The following is a 17,840-nucleotide window of genomic DNA, read 5'->3' as shown; positions in this document are numbered from 1 at the left end:
TTTTCCAAATACTAACATAACTCAGGTTTATTTCCTTATAGTTGAATTTGCTTAAACCTGTTGCTGAGGTTGACACTATGCTCAACAAGCCAATTATCACATTTTTTTCCCTGCTATTATTAGCATTTCTGCCTTACATTGCATTACAAAATTTCTTGGTTTATCTTGTGGGTGGAAGAAAACAGTCACAATAAAACCTCTCAAAATCTGGAGTTTTTTGCTTTGTGCTATATTAAAAATGGAACTTCTTTTCATGCATAAATCTTCCTGTGGAAATGTTAGGATAGTTCTGGTAACTGGAATGCTTACAACATTAGGGGAAGAGCTTATATTTGCATTCAAATTAAAGCACCACAAACATGATTAAATGCTTTTATCTCTAACTCTCTCCCTATTTCATCCCCTACAATCATTCCAAAATCTTGAGAAGCAGCAAGCAGAGAAAGAAAAAACAGATCAAGACTTTAAAAGTATTTCTTTTTAAACAGCATAAAATAAGGATAAAATTGATTCTAGAGTACTTAAAAATAATCTAGGAAACATAAACCTGTATTTTCTGTCTTTACTGGTCTTCTAAAATTTATCTGTTACAGTAAAAAACTTCTTGGTACAAGAGTCAAACATGAAAATCCTGGCTGGAACTACCAACACTGCAGAAATGCTGTTTAACATAGCATTTTTGAATTTGAACATGAATTTCAACATACTGCTATTAACAGCATTTTAATTGCAATTGTTGTATACACACATACCAGTGAAATTAGATACTTTGCAGAGTTATGGTATTAAGATTCTTAACTCATGCCAGTGCAGATGTTCCTAATTACTTTAAAAGCACAAATACTTACACAAATCAGTTGTTTCCAGTTCCAGCATAATTCAATTAAAGGAGTGTTTATAATGTAACATGAATGATAGACATACTTAATATGGAAGACTGTTAGGAAACAATAGATGTCATTCACATGAAGGAAGGAGTTAAAGTCCATCTGAGATAAGAAGCTTTGATTTGTCTGAGACCAATATAAGATACTGTCATAAGAAGGTGAGACTATCAAAGACACACCAAAAACTGACAAAAGCATTTATTTCCCTGTAGCAATCACTTTACCAAGCAAGATGACTGGAACTTAAAATTTCTTCAGGTCATTGTGCAGGGTTTGGGAAGTTCTTCCTTTTCCTTCTTTTTCTTTTTTTTTCTTTTGTTGTTGTTGTTTTTGTTTTTTTTAAGCTGGCTGCAAAATGAAGTATAGCTCCACCCCTACTTTGTATTGCAGCTTGAAAAGAGGTGTGTGGTAGGTAATGCAATACAGCATTAAATCAGCATACAAGCTATGGATGCCACAGATCCTCTCCCTGGATAATGTCTCTGGCAGGAACACTGTGCACAGAAAGTTGTGAATTTTTCCTGCTCTGTTTTGGAATTTTACAGGTAATAGCACCATGAACGTGTTTCTTCCAGAATAGCATATCTTATGGCACAATTAGCATTTAGTTATATTTTTTGTTTGTTTTCCATGTGAAATAGAGAAAAAGGTGGTCATTTAACTGATAAAACATTTATATAACAATATCCTGTATGAAGGGTTACTGCTCTCTCACCTTCCACATTAAATGTTTGAAAAAGTGTCAAAAGTATAGGATAAATAGTAAAGTTCCACATAAATTAACTACAATATCCCAAAGCATTTCTATCCACATTTAAACATCCAAGCTATAAATGAGTTAAGACTATATATTTTTCCTTATAATTTTATTTAGATTCAAATCAACATTAGATATGACCAAACTTAAAATATTAATCTGAATTTAGTTAACTGTACCTTGAGTCACCTGTTGGATGGCTAGCATCATCCCAGAAACAGTATCAGGAACCAAATTTTCCTTCCAGTTGTAGACAGGCACCCATTTCAAGATAGGCAGCCTTCTCATACACCAGGCTTTGATATCTTCAACGCGAACAGCCTGGATCTTCCTCCAGACTGTGCTTCTTTTCCTTTTTGCCCCTGTCATCATTCCTACCCCACAAAAGCAGTGCCTCTGTCAGGAGAGCACACAGTCAAGGAATCAGCCTGATGATCTCTGTCAGTCTGCAGTTTTCTTCTGAGACTTTTTCAGTTCCAAACTACAGAGAAAAAAAAAAATTAACAGAAGCACTTAAGATTTCTGCAGCTGTTCTGTAACTATACTCAATGAAAACACTTATTAAGTACTTCAATCATATAAACAGCTACATTAAATGCAAGAACCGTCTACAACAAAGATCACATTTTCTGCTGTTTGCAAAAATTTGGTCTAGTCTCACGTTAGTTTGTGATTCTTTCCAGTAACTTCCCGCTTTATATCCCTGTAATGCTTGTGCTTTTGGCCTCATTCCAGTGGCAAAATGAGGTATTACTGGGTGTGTGTGTGTGATATAGGCTGGGCTATGCTAATCTGAGCAAGAAGTGCCCAGCAGAGCAGGAATCTCCCTGCCAAGCCCGCAGAGCAGCCCTGTCTCTCCTGGGGGGAGCTTTCTGGACACAGGCAGAAGGCATTGAGACCCTGGTAAAGCTCATGCTAGGAGACTTGTCTTACTCCATCAGTATTTTGTCTTCTAAATGACAGCAAAAAACTTATTTATGTAGCAAATGCAGAACATCAGGTAGCAATGTAGGCTGAAACCTCCAGAGTAACAAGCTCAAAGTGTAGCGAGGGACTGCATGTGGGCAGTGCCAAAAATTCCCGTGACAATAGTTCTTGTTCAAAGCCCGTCCTTTCTGCTCTTGGCTGTCCCCTCAGCAAAGGCTCTCTCAGCACAGAGAGTTCACCAAGCAACATTTGTTCTTGTAATAATGTCATGCACCATGCGTATGATACAAAGTGCTCAGACATAAAGTGATAAGGGCATAGAAGAGCTTTAAATGTTTGGGCATTTAAATGCCTTGACTGATATGGAGCAGGGACACAGTAAGATTTCCTCCTAGTTTTCTGTATCTCTGGATGGCAACGAAATTTAAGTTGAAATGTAAGATCCATCATATGGGTGAAGTGTCTTCCCAATCACTGTTCTGTAGTAAGCAATAAAAATAAATTTATTTTTTAAATATTTCCTTTTTAAAATAGAAATTAATTTACATTTTATTGTTTAGATTAAGGAAGAGAAAAAAACCAGAAGCATTTTACATCCAAAAAAACTTTAGAAAAATGAGACTGCTTCCAAATGCAGCAGGTAGACTGGCACAAAGACAAATGCATCGGTGCATTCTAATGAGTGACATTCAGTTATGTCCACAACTGTGTCCCACACCATTGCAAAAGTAAAAAGAATAAAGAAAGAGAAATAAATAATTTCTTAGCTTGAGACAGACCCTTACTTTCTGGCCTGTGCACCCATTAACAGCACACACTTTTTAAAGACAGGTGATCTTACTTCTGTTCATTAGAATAAACCTCTAAGCATCCTTTTTTTGGTTTGGGGGGCTTTTTTTTCTGGTTTTCTGGTTTGTGTTTTTTGTTTTCTCTGTTTGTTTTTTTTTTAAATTTAAAAATGCAGTTCAGGAACTTCATAATTGAGGCATTTATGTCTGCCGAGCATTTCACAACACAAATCTTTTCCTTCTTTTAATAGTCAGAAGTGGACAGCAATCCTCACAGCTACAGAGAAAGTTACTCAGCAGTCAGGTGCTGCTTCATTTTCATGAAATTTTAAGTACCTCTAACTATAACAGTGTTTACAATGAAATAAAAATCAAGATGCATTTCTACACATGAATATGTGTGTGCAAAAGCATACCCAAATATAGGTACTTGTGTAAAAGAGCCTAGCCTCTTTTTTTTTTATCATTCTTTGCTGGAAGCTCTGAATATTCTGAAACAGGGAAAAAAAATGCATTAGAGGAAAACAAAGAACCATCTCTAAACACACAAGAACATATTCTCCATTCCTCGAAGTTCTTGCACCAAAATTGTGACGATGTTTGAAAAAGTCTGTAATTGAGATTTTCTCACCTCCAGTTACAGTCAGTTAAACTGGACAAGTTTTCAACAATCCCAGATTAGTATCTGAACACCTAGGATTTCCATTATCCATGGATTTTTGTCCCCTACCAACAACAAGGGATGGTATCTCTCTGTGGGTGCATGCAACCATCCCACAGCTGTTGTGAAATTTTTGTGGAAACTTTGTTTTGCCCCAACAGTTATTTTGATAAGTAAAAAACTGCATTATCCATAAATCTGAAGTTGATAATGCCACCACTATTGAAATACATTCTTCATTGTAATTCTGAAATTAATAAATACTCTCAGCTATGACACAAAGCAACATTTCAGTTACAAATTCCCAAAGAAATAAACATTTTAAAGGGAAAACTTGTGTATAGGTATGTATAACAAGTCTATACCTCACTACACTATATCACAACCTTTGAATCTTAAAGAAATATAAAAACGCCTCCACTTTCTTAGAACACTTCAGTATCCTAATGGAAATATTCTGTATCACACCTATGATGTTTTAACTTTTTCCTATCAGCTGGTTAGATCTTTAATCTATACACTCTTACAGTATGCAGGCTTCTCATAGGTTGATTTGTATCAGAATGTACCTGAACTATCAGGACTATGAGACCCTCTCCTGTAATGAAACCAGTGAATAAAACTTCATTTTCTGGAAGACCAAAGGATAAACATGAGAAATCTTCAGTTTTGTCCATTTAAGTCAATGCGTTCACACACACATTTGTAATATTAAATGGATCACAATTAGCTTTTTTGATAATCTCATATAAGTGAAACCTATTTTCAAGTGATTACATAGTTGTTTGTTTGTTCTGGAAATGCATAAAAATATAATTCTAGTAGAATATGTATGTAAAATGCCAAAAAGATAATCACCATAAATAAAAAAATTAGAATACAGGTAGTATATAGGAGGAGATTTTTATCGCATATAGATCAGGTATGGTGAGCTTTTAAAACCTGATTTACAACAGGTTACAAAAATAAATGGGGTAACCTCTGTGGGGGCACTCTTTCATTTTCATCAGCTTTCATCTATTTTCATCAGCTCCTCTAACATTTACATATATGGGAAGTTTATATACATGGTGGGTTTGTGAAGAAGGTTTGATTCTCTAGCTTGCCTCAAGGGATTAAAATAAAGTAAAACTCTAACACCTTACTCCAACTTAGACCTCCAAAGGAAACAACTCTGGCAAACTCTGACAGAGAACCCCAAAACCCCACTTCATATGGAAGCAGATTTTGTGGGAAATCTTTTGATTCTTGCATGAGAACAGCCTTTAGACTTCACATAAACTGGCAGGCAAGTTCAAAAACTGTACTTATGTTTACGTATGCTCATAGAACTTCAATGAGGTTATTCATACCTAAGACAGGCACAGATAGAAATAATGGAACATGCTGTGGAGTCTCCCCCACTGGAGATTTTCAAGAACCATCTGGACACAATCCTGTGCCACGTGCTCTGGGATGGCCCTGCTTGAGCAGGGAGGTTGGACCAGGGGATCCACTGTGCTCCCTTCCAACCTCAACCACTGTTATTCTGCAGTGTGACTTGCTCTTTCTAAGTCTTCTCAGGAAGACAGATCACTTAACTAAATATCTGCAAATATCCAGCATTAAACCAGTGTGAATGAGCTAAACCTGTACTCCTGCTGATGTGCATCATTTGCTCCCCAAGAACATCCAGAGGATCCAACTCACAGTGCTATCATTAATCCAAAGCTACATGCACCTTTATGGCTGTCCACTGGCAAAAACATATATATTATTTAGATCTTAATATATAATGAATACATAATGATTTAGCTTTCCACACCTTTTTGTTCTGTGCAGAAACTAATTCCTGTTCATCCTTGTTCTCCATCCTGACCAAAAATTTTTACAAACTCAGTTTTGGTACTGCTCTGTTTCTGTCAAATAAGTATGGCTAAAGAATTAAGGTGATACTAAATGAAAGACTTAGGTAAATAAGACGGGCAAAAACCTTGGTCACATAAAGCTTGTGTCTTTAGCAACTACGGCTAAAATTCCTAGACAAACTTTTCCTATGAAAAATTTAAAGTATTTTGACAAAGCACAACTGGATAGGAATCAAAGTCAAATTTTACAAAGGGGGTGAGTGGAACTAATTTAGAGAGACCAAACTGTGCAGTTCATATATTGCAGAACACAGCATATAGGTATATCATAGAAGCTACTGGAATTATAACAGAATGCTGACAAATGCAACAACACAAAAACAGTGATAGAAATCTACACTGTTCAAAACAGCATTCCTGAATTTTGAGAATTTGTAAAAAAAGTAGGTTATCAGTCACATGTATTACATAAACCTAGGTTAAACCACAACAGCCAGAGAAGAAGCATATGTGTAAGTATGCAAATCATTTATTACTGATATTTAAATAACTTCCCTCTCTCAAATTCTGATGCATCAAAGCCAGACAAAATTCACAAACTGCAAATCTTGCCAATTTATCTCCCACAGTTGGATGAAATGCATTTTCGGAAATAATTAACTTCAAAAGTACTGATTTCAGTCACCAATTACTTGAATGTGGACCTAAACTGACAAAGATATGATTCTTACCCTTCACGAAACACGTAAAGCTATAATCTCCATCCCCTCACCATACCGAACATTTATGAAACTATGGGGACAGTAGCATCGAGGTAACACAGAAGCCAGACATGGCTCAAAAGGCTTGGGCTCTACTTAAACATCTTATCTTTAAATGGGCTTCTCAGCACTTTAAAGGATGCTGTCCTAGGCAAAACTCGGTGAAGCAACACTGACATCGAGTGGCTCTACATGGTACTTACCTTTGGCTATTGCAGGGTGCAGGAGCATTGTTCTGATTTGATGCTGTGTCGTGACATGATGGGTTTTGAACTGGATAATATTAACTACACAGTTTATTAACACAGTTGTTGAAAATAAGATATCTGTAGAATCAAAAAAAAAAGGTTTGCTCACTACATTTCAAATGTGTTTACTGATCAGAATTTAAGACAGGAGGTCAACTGATTGATGAGCAAGGTATTGAACCACGGGAGCTCATTATGCTCAGGCACAGTCTGATCTGAGCACATCTAATGAATGTGGCAAAGGGAGCGTAAAACAGGCAAAAAAAATAATGTCATAATGCAACCACCCTCTTAAACTCTGTTCCTGATGAGATCCTTACAGCTGTCTGTTAATAAATTGCCATACAGGTGCTAATTATTTTTTTTCATAAAATATTAGCAAGATATAATAGATAATTCTAGCAAATTTAAAAAGACAAAAAGAAATGTAGTAGTGTCCACTTATTATGGAAAAGTCCTGTAAAGAAAATGGGATTTTTAATTTCCTTTTAAGGTTGTTTCTAGCAGCTGTTTGAAGGTTATCTTCAAATTAGTAAAAAAAGAGCTTTCTTTCTTTTTAAACTGGGTTAAGTGTCACAGAATGGACTAGAAACAGATTTAACAGCTCTTACATTTGAGAACATATCTTGACAGCCAAAATACATAAATCTATATACACAGACACTGGTATTTAACAGAAACATTTTGTGGCAACCCCTTACCCTTGACACAGATTTGTCTGTGCAAGAGAAATGTTGTTTAAAGTTTCAACATCAAAAACGCATGTTGAAAAAATACTTAAATCACAGGCATCGGTTTCTTCATATTATCTCACTTACCCAAATGTTACAACAGAGAGAGTAAACCAGATTTTCTGATTACTGAGTGCACAAACCAGCCTATAAACAACACAAATAAAGGAGAACTTTTCAATTTAGAAAACCAAAAAAATTTGAACTCAAGCGACCCCTTCTCTTGCATATCTTATTGACTGGTGGGTGCTCAAGCAGCCTGTGGAATGGAGTAACCACATCACAGAAGCAGATCTTCACTGGTTTGAGTTCCAGCCCCAACCTCCAGAGAATGAGATTCAAAGTCTCTGTTCACTCCGGGCATCCTGTCGGTTCAAAGCAGTGTGTACTGAGCATTTAAGCTCATCCTGAAGAATGTCCATTCTCATGTCTGAGACCTAATCTGTAAGTGCTGGTGCTGAGACCTGGCCCACCAGAGGCTGTGGGACACTGAGGCACAGATACAGCTGGCCGGGCTGAGCCTGAGCTCCTGTTGAAGATTGCAGTCAGTGCAGGCAGCTCATGGTGCAGCTGCCGTGCCTGGTGCAAATTGAGCTCTGGGTGGCAGGAGCCCATGGCAAGAGGCCATGAACTGCAAAGGGCAGTTCAAGGGGACCTGTGGCACCAGCCAGGTGGGCTGACACTGAGAGACACAGCAGGAGCCAGTGAACCTACAGGAAGACCACAGACTATTGCACACTGAAGGTAAGGTTATAGAAGTTCCAGGGAATCCTTTATTCAGGCTCCATTTCTAGGCACAAGTTGTTATTCTGGTGTTGCACCATGATTAAATTATTTTAAGGATACAGAGGCCCAAGACTCTGATATGGGAAACCTAGGGTTGAGCCAGTTAGAAAACCTGGCTGGAGTATGTGAATGTGGAGTGTGTAGGGAATCATGTAGGACACTCATCAGGTGGTTGGATGAAGGGGCCTTGGTCCCAGCTCAGGTGTGAGACTGTGACTGCTTGAGTGACTCCTGGATGGTCAGACAGGAAAGTTTCCTTAACACCTCCCATGACTGTGTTCTGTTTTCCCTAGAATTCAGGTGAAACAGTCTTGTGCATTAGACAAACAGCAGATAGGTACAAAATGTTACTATGTTCAAAAAGTGCAACTGGTCAAGTTACCATTTACTTGAATGAACATAATGTCATCAACCACAGAACACTTAGGAGCTCACTGATTGTGGGTTGTCTCATGGGAGAACAATTTGGGAACTAGTACCATGAAACAAGTGTTCCTGAAGAGCTTTATCTCCAGACATCCTTAGAAGCATAGAATATAATTTAAGAGGGGAAGGACACCTGAAGGCCATTTCATCCAAACACTTCCTCAAAGAATGGATAACTTCAAAGACAGATCAAGTTGCTCAGGACCTTGCTCAGGAGGGACAAATTGTTCTTGTGCTTAACCCCCTCACTGCATTCCTCTCTACTGAGGGTTACATCATCTTATGGCAGTGGAATGAATACTACATCACACATTATCCCAATATACAGCCTTTCTTCAATAGTAAGTTTTCTGTTCTGGCAGCCTAATGAGAGAGGGTATCACTGTCTGAGTAATCAGAAATACCTTGCCTCCAGACCCTTCAGTAGATGAAATCCCTTCTTTTGCATCCCGTGATAAAATATCTTATCACACTCTTCTCTCCCTACGCAAAAACTTCCAAGTGCCTCATTTCTACCCTCTCTTACAACAAACTGTGATGTTGATGAGTATTTTAGAGTCACACTTCAGTCAGTGAAAGCATTAATCAGAAAAACCTGCAATTTTAGAGTGTCCATATACTTCACTCGTTGACTTAATTTCATCCAGCTGAAACAGATACTTAATTACTCACTGAGGAAACTAAGTTAACAGTGTATTTATGAAGCAGCATATTAATCCAGATCTGTAGGCTGTCATAATATAAATCACAGTGGTAATAGAGTTTACAACACACAACAGAAAGTATAGCCATTCAAAAAGGAAAGCCTATGAAGTGCAATAATTGAAATTTAGTATTCAAGTAGCTAATATCTTCCTGCCCTCAGAAGCAGAAAACTGACAGAATTCTGGGATCACAGCTGAGCAAATTCCATGCAGCCTGTGGGAAAGCTAAAACAGTTCTTGAAAATAAGTAATCTAAAACTATCAACATATCCACACAGTCTTTTCTTACCTCATTGTAATTTAAAGTATTTGAATATATATTTTATGAGACCACTACCTGGTAGTCTGCACACTTAACAGAAACTTTCACATAAAGAATGCACAGTGGATACTGAATAAAAAGAGGTTACTCTTCAAACTTGAGATCAAAAATATCTTAATGATTTTTCTCCCCAAAGTTCTTGTTTGCTGAACTGGCTTAATGATCATTAGTACACAGGAAATCTATTGCTGCCAAATTAAAGAGTAGACAAAAAGATCTGTACTAATAATAATCCTAATTGTAACATCAGCTTTTACTAGTTCCAGAAATACTAGTTCCATGAAAGATATATAGAGACATAAGAATATTAATTTTCTAAATTACTTCACTACTACAAGACAGTAACCTCAGAAAAGTCACACAACAAACAGCTGCACTGAGCTATCTTGCTTACTTCAATAGAAATTCTCATCCTTGCCTGGGATTTAGTGACTAGAAACAGACAAAATGTTTCAGTTTGAAAGTATGTATTTTAAACTTCCCCATACAAACAATTTCAAATTTCAAAAGTATACAAGTAATTCAAACTAAATCTCCCAGTATACTTGCCAAGTGCCCTGAGATCAGGAATGTTGCTACTCTTTCAGCAATTTCTTCCAAAGCCCAGGAACAAAAACAACCCACTGGTAGACTGGTGCTGGATAGCTGGAACACAATGACTCACATGCCAGATGCTTAAGAATCCATTAAAATGTACTAAAAAAAAAAAAAAAAAAAAAAAAAAAAAAAAAGATTGGTCATTCATATATGCCATCTAGTTAACTCCAAATATTTTATTCAAAATGTCCATTACACAGCTCTATAGTCCCCAAATCCCAAACCACAGCCCATTTTATTTTTCATAAAATTACAGAATTGAGAAGAAAACCCAACCAAATGCAGCTATGTGTCCATTTTATGCAACTGTGTCCTATTTTATACAATTGTTTATTTTTAAAAGTAATTCTATGTATGATCATTCTTGCCTGCCCTTGACTCTATGATTTGGACAATTTGTCCTAATTGTTACTGATCTATATTAACAGGAAAAAAAAAAATCTCTTCTAGGTGATCTATCTATCTATCTATCTATCTGTCTGTCTGTCTATCTATCTATCTCTTCTCAGTAGCTCTGCCTCATGTGATAATTAGGATATACTCTTTTTCTCTTCTGATGCAATTGCTAATGACCTCACTGATGAAGAAAAGGCAGTAGTTATGTGCTTTCTTAATTATAAAATGTTACTTAGATTAGACAATTTAACAACAGGTAATAGTAAAATAGGTAGTCTCAGTAAACATCTCAAGGTTTTGAACATGATCCTGGGTCTCTAAGGTAATTACTACATCACACAACATAGTACATCTTGTTTTTCCTAGGAATATGAGCATGGCACCAACTAGAGGGTGGAGAACAGCTGATAAAGATGGCTGGCATAGAGCATTCTGTGCTGTCTGAGGGAGCAGGGATGCTCATCAGGGCAAGAGAAATTTGCCACTGCTACTGAACAGCTGTTGCAGAACTTTACACTTGCCCAAATAATTAAATTTGTCCTAGATAGCTCCAAACCTTATGAAGTTACCACTGTCCCTTGTCATGGAGAGGGAGTACAGACAACTGAAGTAATTTCATGCCAATTTTCTCTCTTACATACTTCAAATCCTATATTTTGAAGCTATATTTCCAAAACAGAAACCCAGTGATTGACGCAACTTTTTCAAATATTTTTTGGAAAGTAAACAGGAAGACAGTGCTTTTCATTATTCATGCATTTCAATTTTACGTAGAAACTACAAAAATCTTTATCTTTATCTCAGCCTCATTTTGTCTAATCCCATAAACAGTGGGAACACAAAACCTGCATGTTACTAAATTAAAAAGGAATAAAATCTAAGAGATAAAATTCTCATAGCTGTTATGGAAAGATTCCTCCTGACCCCAGTGATTGCTTAATTGACTGTGGAGTACTTTGTCAAGTAAAAATGCACTTGAGCATATGGCTGGATAGTTTGCTGAGTCAGGTGCTTAGCAGTTGCTTTTGTTTAGTTCCTGATCTTTGCAAATGACAAAACAATTGGTTTTATTTCTGCCTCCTATTTCCTTTTTCATTGCTACTTTTAAAATTTAGACTTTGTAGGTCTTGTGTTGCCTTTGTCTTCTCTTATGCTGATTTACAAATAATTTTCCTCCTCTTATGCAAGATTTCTTCTGACTCCCATACTCTGTACAGGCATTTCTCTTTCACCCTGTTTAAAACCTGTCCCCATGTGCTCAAATGCACTGATGCAAATATTCACTGGTGGTTTCTTAATTTCTAATCAATTTTGCACTTTTCCAATTTAGAATTACTTCCCTCAAATGAATCACTCATTCAGAAACGTGCAATATTTTTAAGTTAGACATTGGGCAGAACATTGTGTAAAATAAGGCATATATAGCACAGATTTGTTATTTCAAACTATAATTCATTTGAGTTAATTTTGCCACAGCTGAAATTGTAATAGGATTTCACTGGAGAGATGGGAAACTTCCTCCAAGATACAGTATTTTTTTTTTAAAATCCCAACTTGCTTCAAAACATACCTCAGGAGAATTTCTACAGAAAACTTAGTTACCAGAATGAGGGAGAAACTTTTATTAACTCAGAGAGACTTTTCAGGCCTTTACAGACTTCAAAGAATCTGGCATGCTTACTTATGTATTTTAAATGAGAAACAAGACTAATTTCACCTGTCTGTACTGATACAAATTTGCCACTTACAACTATTATTTTGGTCTCCAGGGGCAGAGAAGCTCTGTGCATGATCCTCTCTTGCAATTCAAATGCTCTCTGCCCACCCATAAATGGAAGGAGGAAATGTTACTCGGCAGCTCATGAGAAGATAAATATGTCTCATGACCATCGTTTGCACAAACTGTAAAGAACTACAAAGGAGTAATGAGAACCTACACTGAAGCCCAAAGGTTTGGGCAGCTGTTAGAGACAGCGTCCACTTTGCTGCACCATGATTCTATTTTCCAACTCTTCTTCAACCTTCTGCTGCCTCAAGCCATGCTAGACCCCAGTGGCTGATAAATGAGGCCCGTCTGTCACCAAAGACTTATTCTATCTGCAGGTATAATTATCTACCACTTTGATGTTGCCTTATTCATTTGTACGTGTATTTGCAAATTGTGTTACTTAAAAGTCAATAACTTACACCAATGTCCATATAATATCAAGCAAGAAACACGGGGAAACTTCAGGCTGTAATGAAACTGCTTTTGCAAAAGAAAACAGAACAAATATTTCGGCGTAAATTAGAATGTGTACATTTAACAGTAAAACCTGGACAAAACAATTTTTGTACATAAATTACAGATAATTTTTAATGTTCTACAAAATTATCTATGTGCATTTATTTTCCCAAGGTTTCTAAATGTTTAACCAGTATACGGGGATGTCTTCCTACACAGACAAGACATTGTGCCAGGGCTCATGTGAATATTTGCTCTGTGAACACTGCATAAACTTCAGTAATATGCTTTTCTCCTTGGTATACATGGATTTTGATTTATCCCATAACCAACGGAAAAGCGTCACATACATTACATAAATTGTTGAATGTAAAAAATAAAACCCTCATAGGATCACCTTACCTATTTTAAATAATTGGCTTTTATATCGTGTTTAATGCTATATCTTAGACTAGACAGCTATGAAAACAGTCTGATCTTCCTGTATTTGGCAGTGCAATCTGATTGCACATAAAATGTTGATTTCTAAAGACCTTTAAAGGCAAAGTACAAATAAAGTCCCCTGACCAGCTCTGGTTTTGTTTGTTTTGTCAACTCCTTATATCTAGGCACCTACTACAGCCTTCTTAATATCATCTTAATGGAATGGGGATATGAATTTAGTATGTAATTTTTTACATTTTTATTCTACATAAAAACCAAAATGTTAAGTGTTCTTTAAACACCCTCTTAGTGAAATGTTCAGATTCAGGAAGGTGAGAGAACATTTAGAGCATAGCCAAGATACCCCTCACAGTTCGTACAGCAGCATAAAAGTTCATCTCTCAGCCAGTTTCATTGTTCAAAACAAAAAAAAAAATCAAGACCAAAGTCCCCACAGGCTCCATCAGAGAGCCAAACATCTCCAGAAATGTCTGCATTCCAGCAATCCTTTATTCTAAGCAGAAAAAATAATCCACATGGGGAAAAAAAAATCCACACCTTCTTATGGAATACCTACTTATCCTTAAGGTCATATACTATAGAAGTATTAGACATAGTAGAATTATTTCAAAATAAGTAAACTTTGATGAGTTGAAGAAGCTTACTAAGCACATCCTTAAATTCAAGCACCTTGAGACTCCCACTGAAATTACTTACTAATTTCATACTTAAGAATATGTTTCCTGAATCAGTTTTGTCTTTGTAACAACATGTTTCTTTCAAAAGGGTGAGGAATAACAAAACTCTCTAATTTTAGGTGAAGAGAGAATTCATGAATGATCAGATTCTTAGCATAAAAGAAAGTAACAATAATCTTGATTCCAAATGAAATAACCCACAAGAATAAAAACGTGGGTAGAATATGAATACAGCCTTTCTAAAGATAAAGGAATTCATGCTTTCTCACTATTTTCCATGAGTTCTTAGAGGCTCTTAAAGTTGTCCCAGAAAAGAAAAAACAACACAAAACTCTACAAGCATTTCAAACCTAGTATTTTATCTTCATTTTGAAGAATGCATTTATTTCTAAATCAAGGCATTCCTACATCACATTTTAAAAGCCAATTTCAAAACTAAGGAAAGGCAGGACTTAAAGCAAAAATGCTGAAACATATTTCAAGTAACACTTCAAGCACATCCAAAATTTTCTGCGGCTTTAAAATTTGAACTCAAAGTCTACAAATGCAAAAATGTTAATCACAATATCAAATTAAAACACTTGAAAAAAGCCAGTCAAAAAGCAACCATATATCAATTGCTTATGGTTTACCCATAAAACCCTGAATAATGTTTAAGCAATGTCATCTGCTTGATCTATCTGTTGCTGGAGTTTAAACAGCAAAAACCACCACCATTAGAGTTACAAGGAAAAATTATGCATACGAATAGATTACTGCTTTGGAATTCTTTTTCTCTCCATCTGGTGTACATTTTATTTTGACCGCAAATGAGGTACTATCCTAGGAAACTAATTAACAATTATTGTAAACAATACCAAAGAGAGCAATCTGATTGATCTAGTGAGTGCATTCCCTGCTTGCTCTACGGCACAGTAACAGCATCCAATCCCTGACTACCCTGGGTAGGAGCACAGCACTTTCTCTACACTAGCAGGTGTATATTTCAGCTTACTTTCATTTTCTTCTGAAAATAAAAGCTGCTGTACATTTTTTTCTGAAGAAACACCAGTGCAACACCAACATTTCAAAATTATTTTCCACAGATCTGTACTCCAAGTACTGCTGAATTCTTTTTCTGCCAGATGTTCTGTACAGTGTTCGTTCTTTCAAAATGGCTTCAAAGGTACAAAGGTTTCCAAGGGCGCAGTTTACACACAAATTTTGTCTTCAAGACAAAATTTATTTAAAATCTATTTAATTGTAGAGATCTTCAGGACAGGGCCACTGTTATCTGCCTAGTCATATGCAACCCTCAGCAAGGAACAGTCAGTAATGTTGCTGAAGAAAACGTAAGTTTTCTGAAATTAAAAACACAAGTTAGATTATTTTTAATTTAGGAAGAATAAATTAATTTACTATTTACATATTATTTATGCTGCAGTATAAATAATATTCTAATTAGGATTGAAATTCATAGAAGACATCCATGCTGATAAGTGACTGAGGGTCAGAAAATGAACTTGTGCGTCAGACCCTTCAGTGTCCACAGTGCTTCATTTTTCACTTACTCCCTGCATCATTTGGGCTGCAAACTGAGTGAAGTTTGGAGGAGGTTTCACTTGCAAAAACCAGAGCCAAAATCCAGTATGGATAAGGTTACAACAGTTCTGCCTTTTTCTGCATACTCAGCCCTTCAGTGCTATCCCAGAATTTTTTCTAATCCCACAAACCCCTAAAAATCTTCATGCTGAACTCTTATTAAAAACTTATACATACCTTCACTTCCATTCTGTAGAAATGTTACCCTCCTGAGCTGGACAAACTGTCCTCAGCCTGCTTCAGAAACTTTAGAATGAGGAGCACATGAAGGATAAAGGTTGTTTCTTGGAGCCATGCACACCAAGCAGGGTCCAGCAGAGTGCCTGGCACTGGGCTGCAGCAGCCTTCTGCCTGCAAGGTCCTGCCGTGTGATGCATCCAGCAGATTAGTAATGCCTCGCTTCAGAATTCAAGACACTGTGAATATTACTCTCTATTCAACATTCAGTACAACATCTTCAGAAACCGAATGAGATTCCTATCCATAGCGAACATACTGTTGTGGTTTAGGAATGGTATTCCCCACTTCAGTGCCCCCACCAGGATTCTCCCAAACCAGACACTGCTTGATTGCTCACCGTTCCCTCCTTCCCTTCCCCTTTACTACTCCGGGGATTGAGCTGGGAATTTGAGGCACAAAAGGTGAAAATTACAGATTAAGATAAGAACAATTTACTGGAAACAGCAATAAGATAAGAAAATTAACAGTAACAGCAACAATATTAATAACAAAAGGTATAAGATAAAGAAACCCATTTACACAGTTTTCTGTGTAAACAAAAAATACACAACAAATGCCATTTGACTCTTCCCCATGCTTTTTTGCCACTGCAAAAGAATGCCTTTCATCTTGGATAAAAGAGAGCATCCCTTTCCCCCACCGCTGGCAATGACATAAATTGGTATCAAGTAACATCGGTCTTGGCCATTCCACCTCCTGCTGCTCTGGGCCAAAACCAGGATACATGCCAAGAGATTTAAATTGCCTGAGCAGGGGGTTATGCTAGATGATCTCAGGAGATCTCTTCCAACCATGGCAATTCCTTGACCCTCAAGCTCCATGAAATGGATGACTTGCCATTAAGAACAAGGTAAGCACTATACAGATGCTATAAACAGATCCTCAAGCTTCTCACTCTTTTTTCACAATGTCAGCTGTGTCTATGGAAATGGGAACATAAGCAACATCCATCTGGAAAGTTATTTAAGCTGTTGTGAAATCCAGATGTTACTGTTGGCTGGGAGTAGCTCCACATTCAAATGACTCTTAAGAGATTTGGGCTTCCAAGGTGTTGACTATCCTCAATCTTCCTTTCCATCGCCTGTACTGGGACCCAAAATGCATTTGATGTCTTTAAAATGCTTTATAAAACTATAAATGATAAACCAGAATAAAGCCTGTAGTTACGCACCTGTGTAAGGAAAGAATCAAATATTCAGTCCTTCAGTACTGTTAATTATTTTATCTAAGATCATCGAGAAACAGAAAAATTACAGTTTTAAAATCCAAATACTTTGGCCATTTTAAAATTAATTTACTTCCATAGATATTTATGCTCATGCTGAAGAGGTTCAGGATTTCCACTTTCTCAGTACTGCACATCCAAACGCTTCCTAGAGATTTGCAATTCCATCTCAATTTCTCATCACACATCTTTGTGTAATACAATTCTCTTTCCTGTTGTACAATTCATCATATTGCAGACAAAACATTTAACCTCTGTGGCCTTATCTACCACAGTGAATCAGTGGCCTGTATAACAAGCACAAAGATGCACCTGTGTTCCACCACCAGCATAGAAATGTAATGCACACCATCTCAAAAAAATTAGGTTTGCATAGGAGCATATCCTTTACAACTCAGTTATAAAAAACAACTAGGAGTAACCAGAAACAGCTTATTAAATCCGGCCTTTGCTTTGAAGAAATTTGTCTTTTCCTGTGTTCACTGGCATAAAGAACATAAGTGATGATGACCTCAAGCAACTGCATAACCATGACTAAAGAGCCAACGATGTTCTGTTTGAAATCTTGGACTGAGATACTGCTCCAAGTTCTTACACGACAAACAATGACA

At 36.7% G+C, this 17,840-nt stretch overlaps 1 protein-coding gene across 1 annotated transcript in view; it reads right to left on the bottom strand.

The window, feature by feature from the left end:
- Window positions 1–2,013, bottom strand: part of SLC26A7 (solute carrier family 26 member 7) — a 62,895-nt gene extending 60,882 nt beyond the window's left edge. The window contains exon 1 of the mRNA XM_062502900.1: window positions 1,824–2,013. Coding sequence (XP_062358884.1) covers window positions 1,824–2,013 — 190 coding nt within the window. The remainder of the gene's footprint in view (window positions 1–1,823) is intronic.
- Window positions 2,014–17,840: the final 15,827 nt, after the last annotated feature.

Source organism: Cinclus cinclus, chromosome 1 (assembly GCF_963662255.1).
Source record: "Cinclus cinclus chromosome 1, bCinCin1.1, whole genome shotgun sequence".
In the NCBI taxonomy this organism is placed as follows: Eukaryota; Metazoa; Chordata; class Aves; order Passeriformes; family Cinclidae; genus Cinclus; species Cinclus cinclus.
This window is presented reverse-complemented; position numbering and strand designations above follow the sequence as displayed.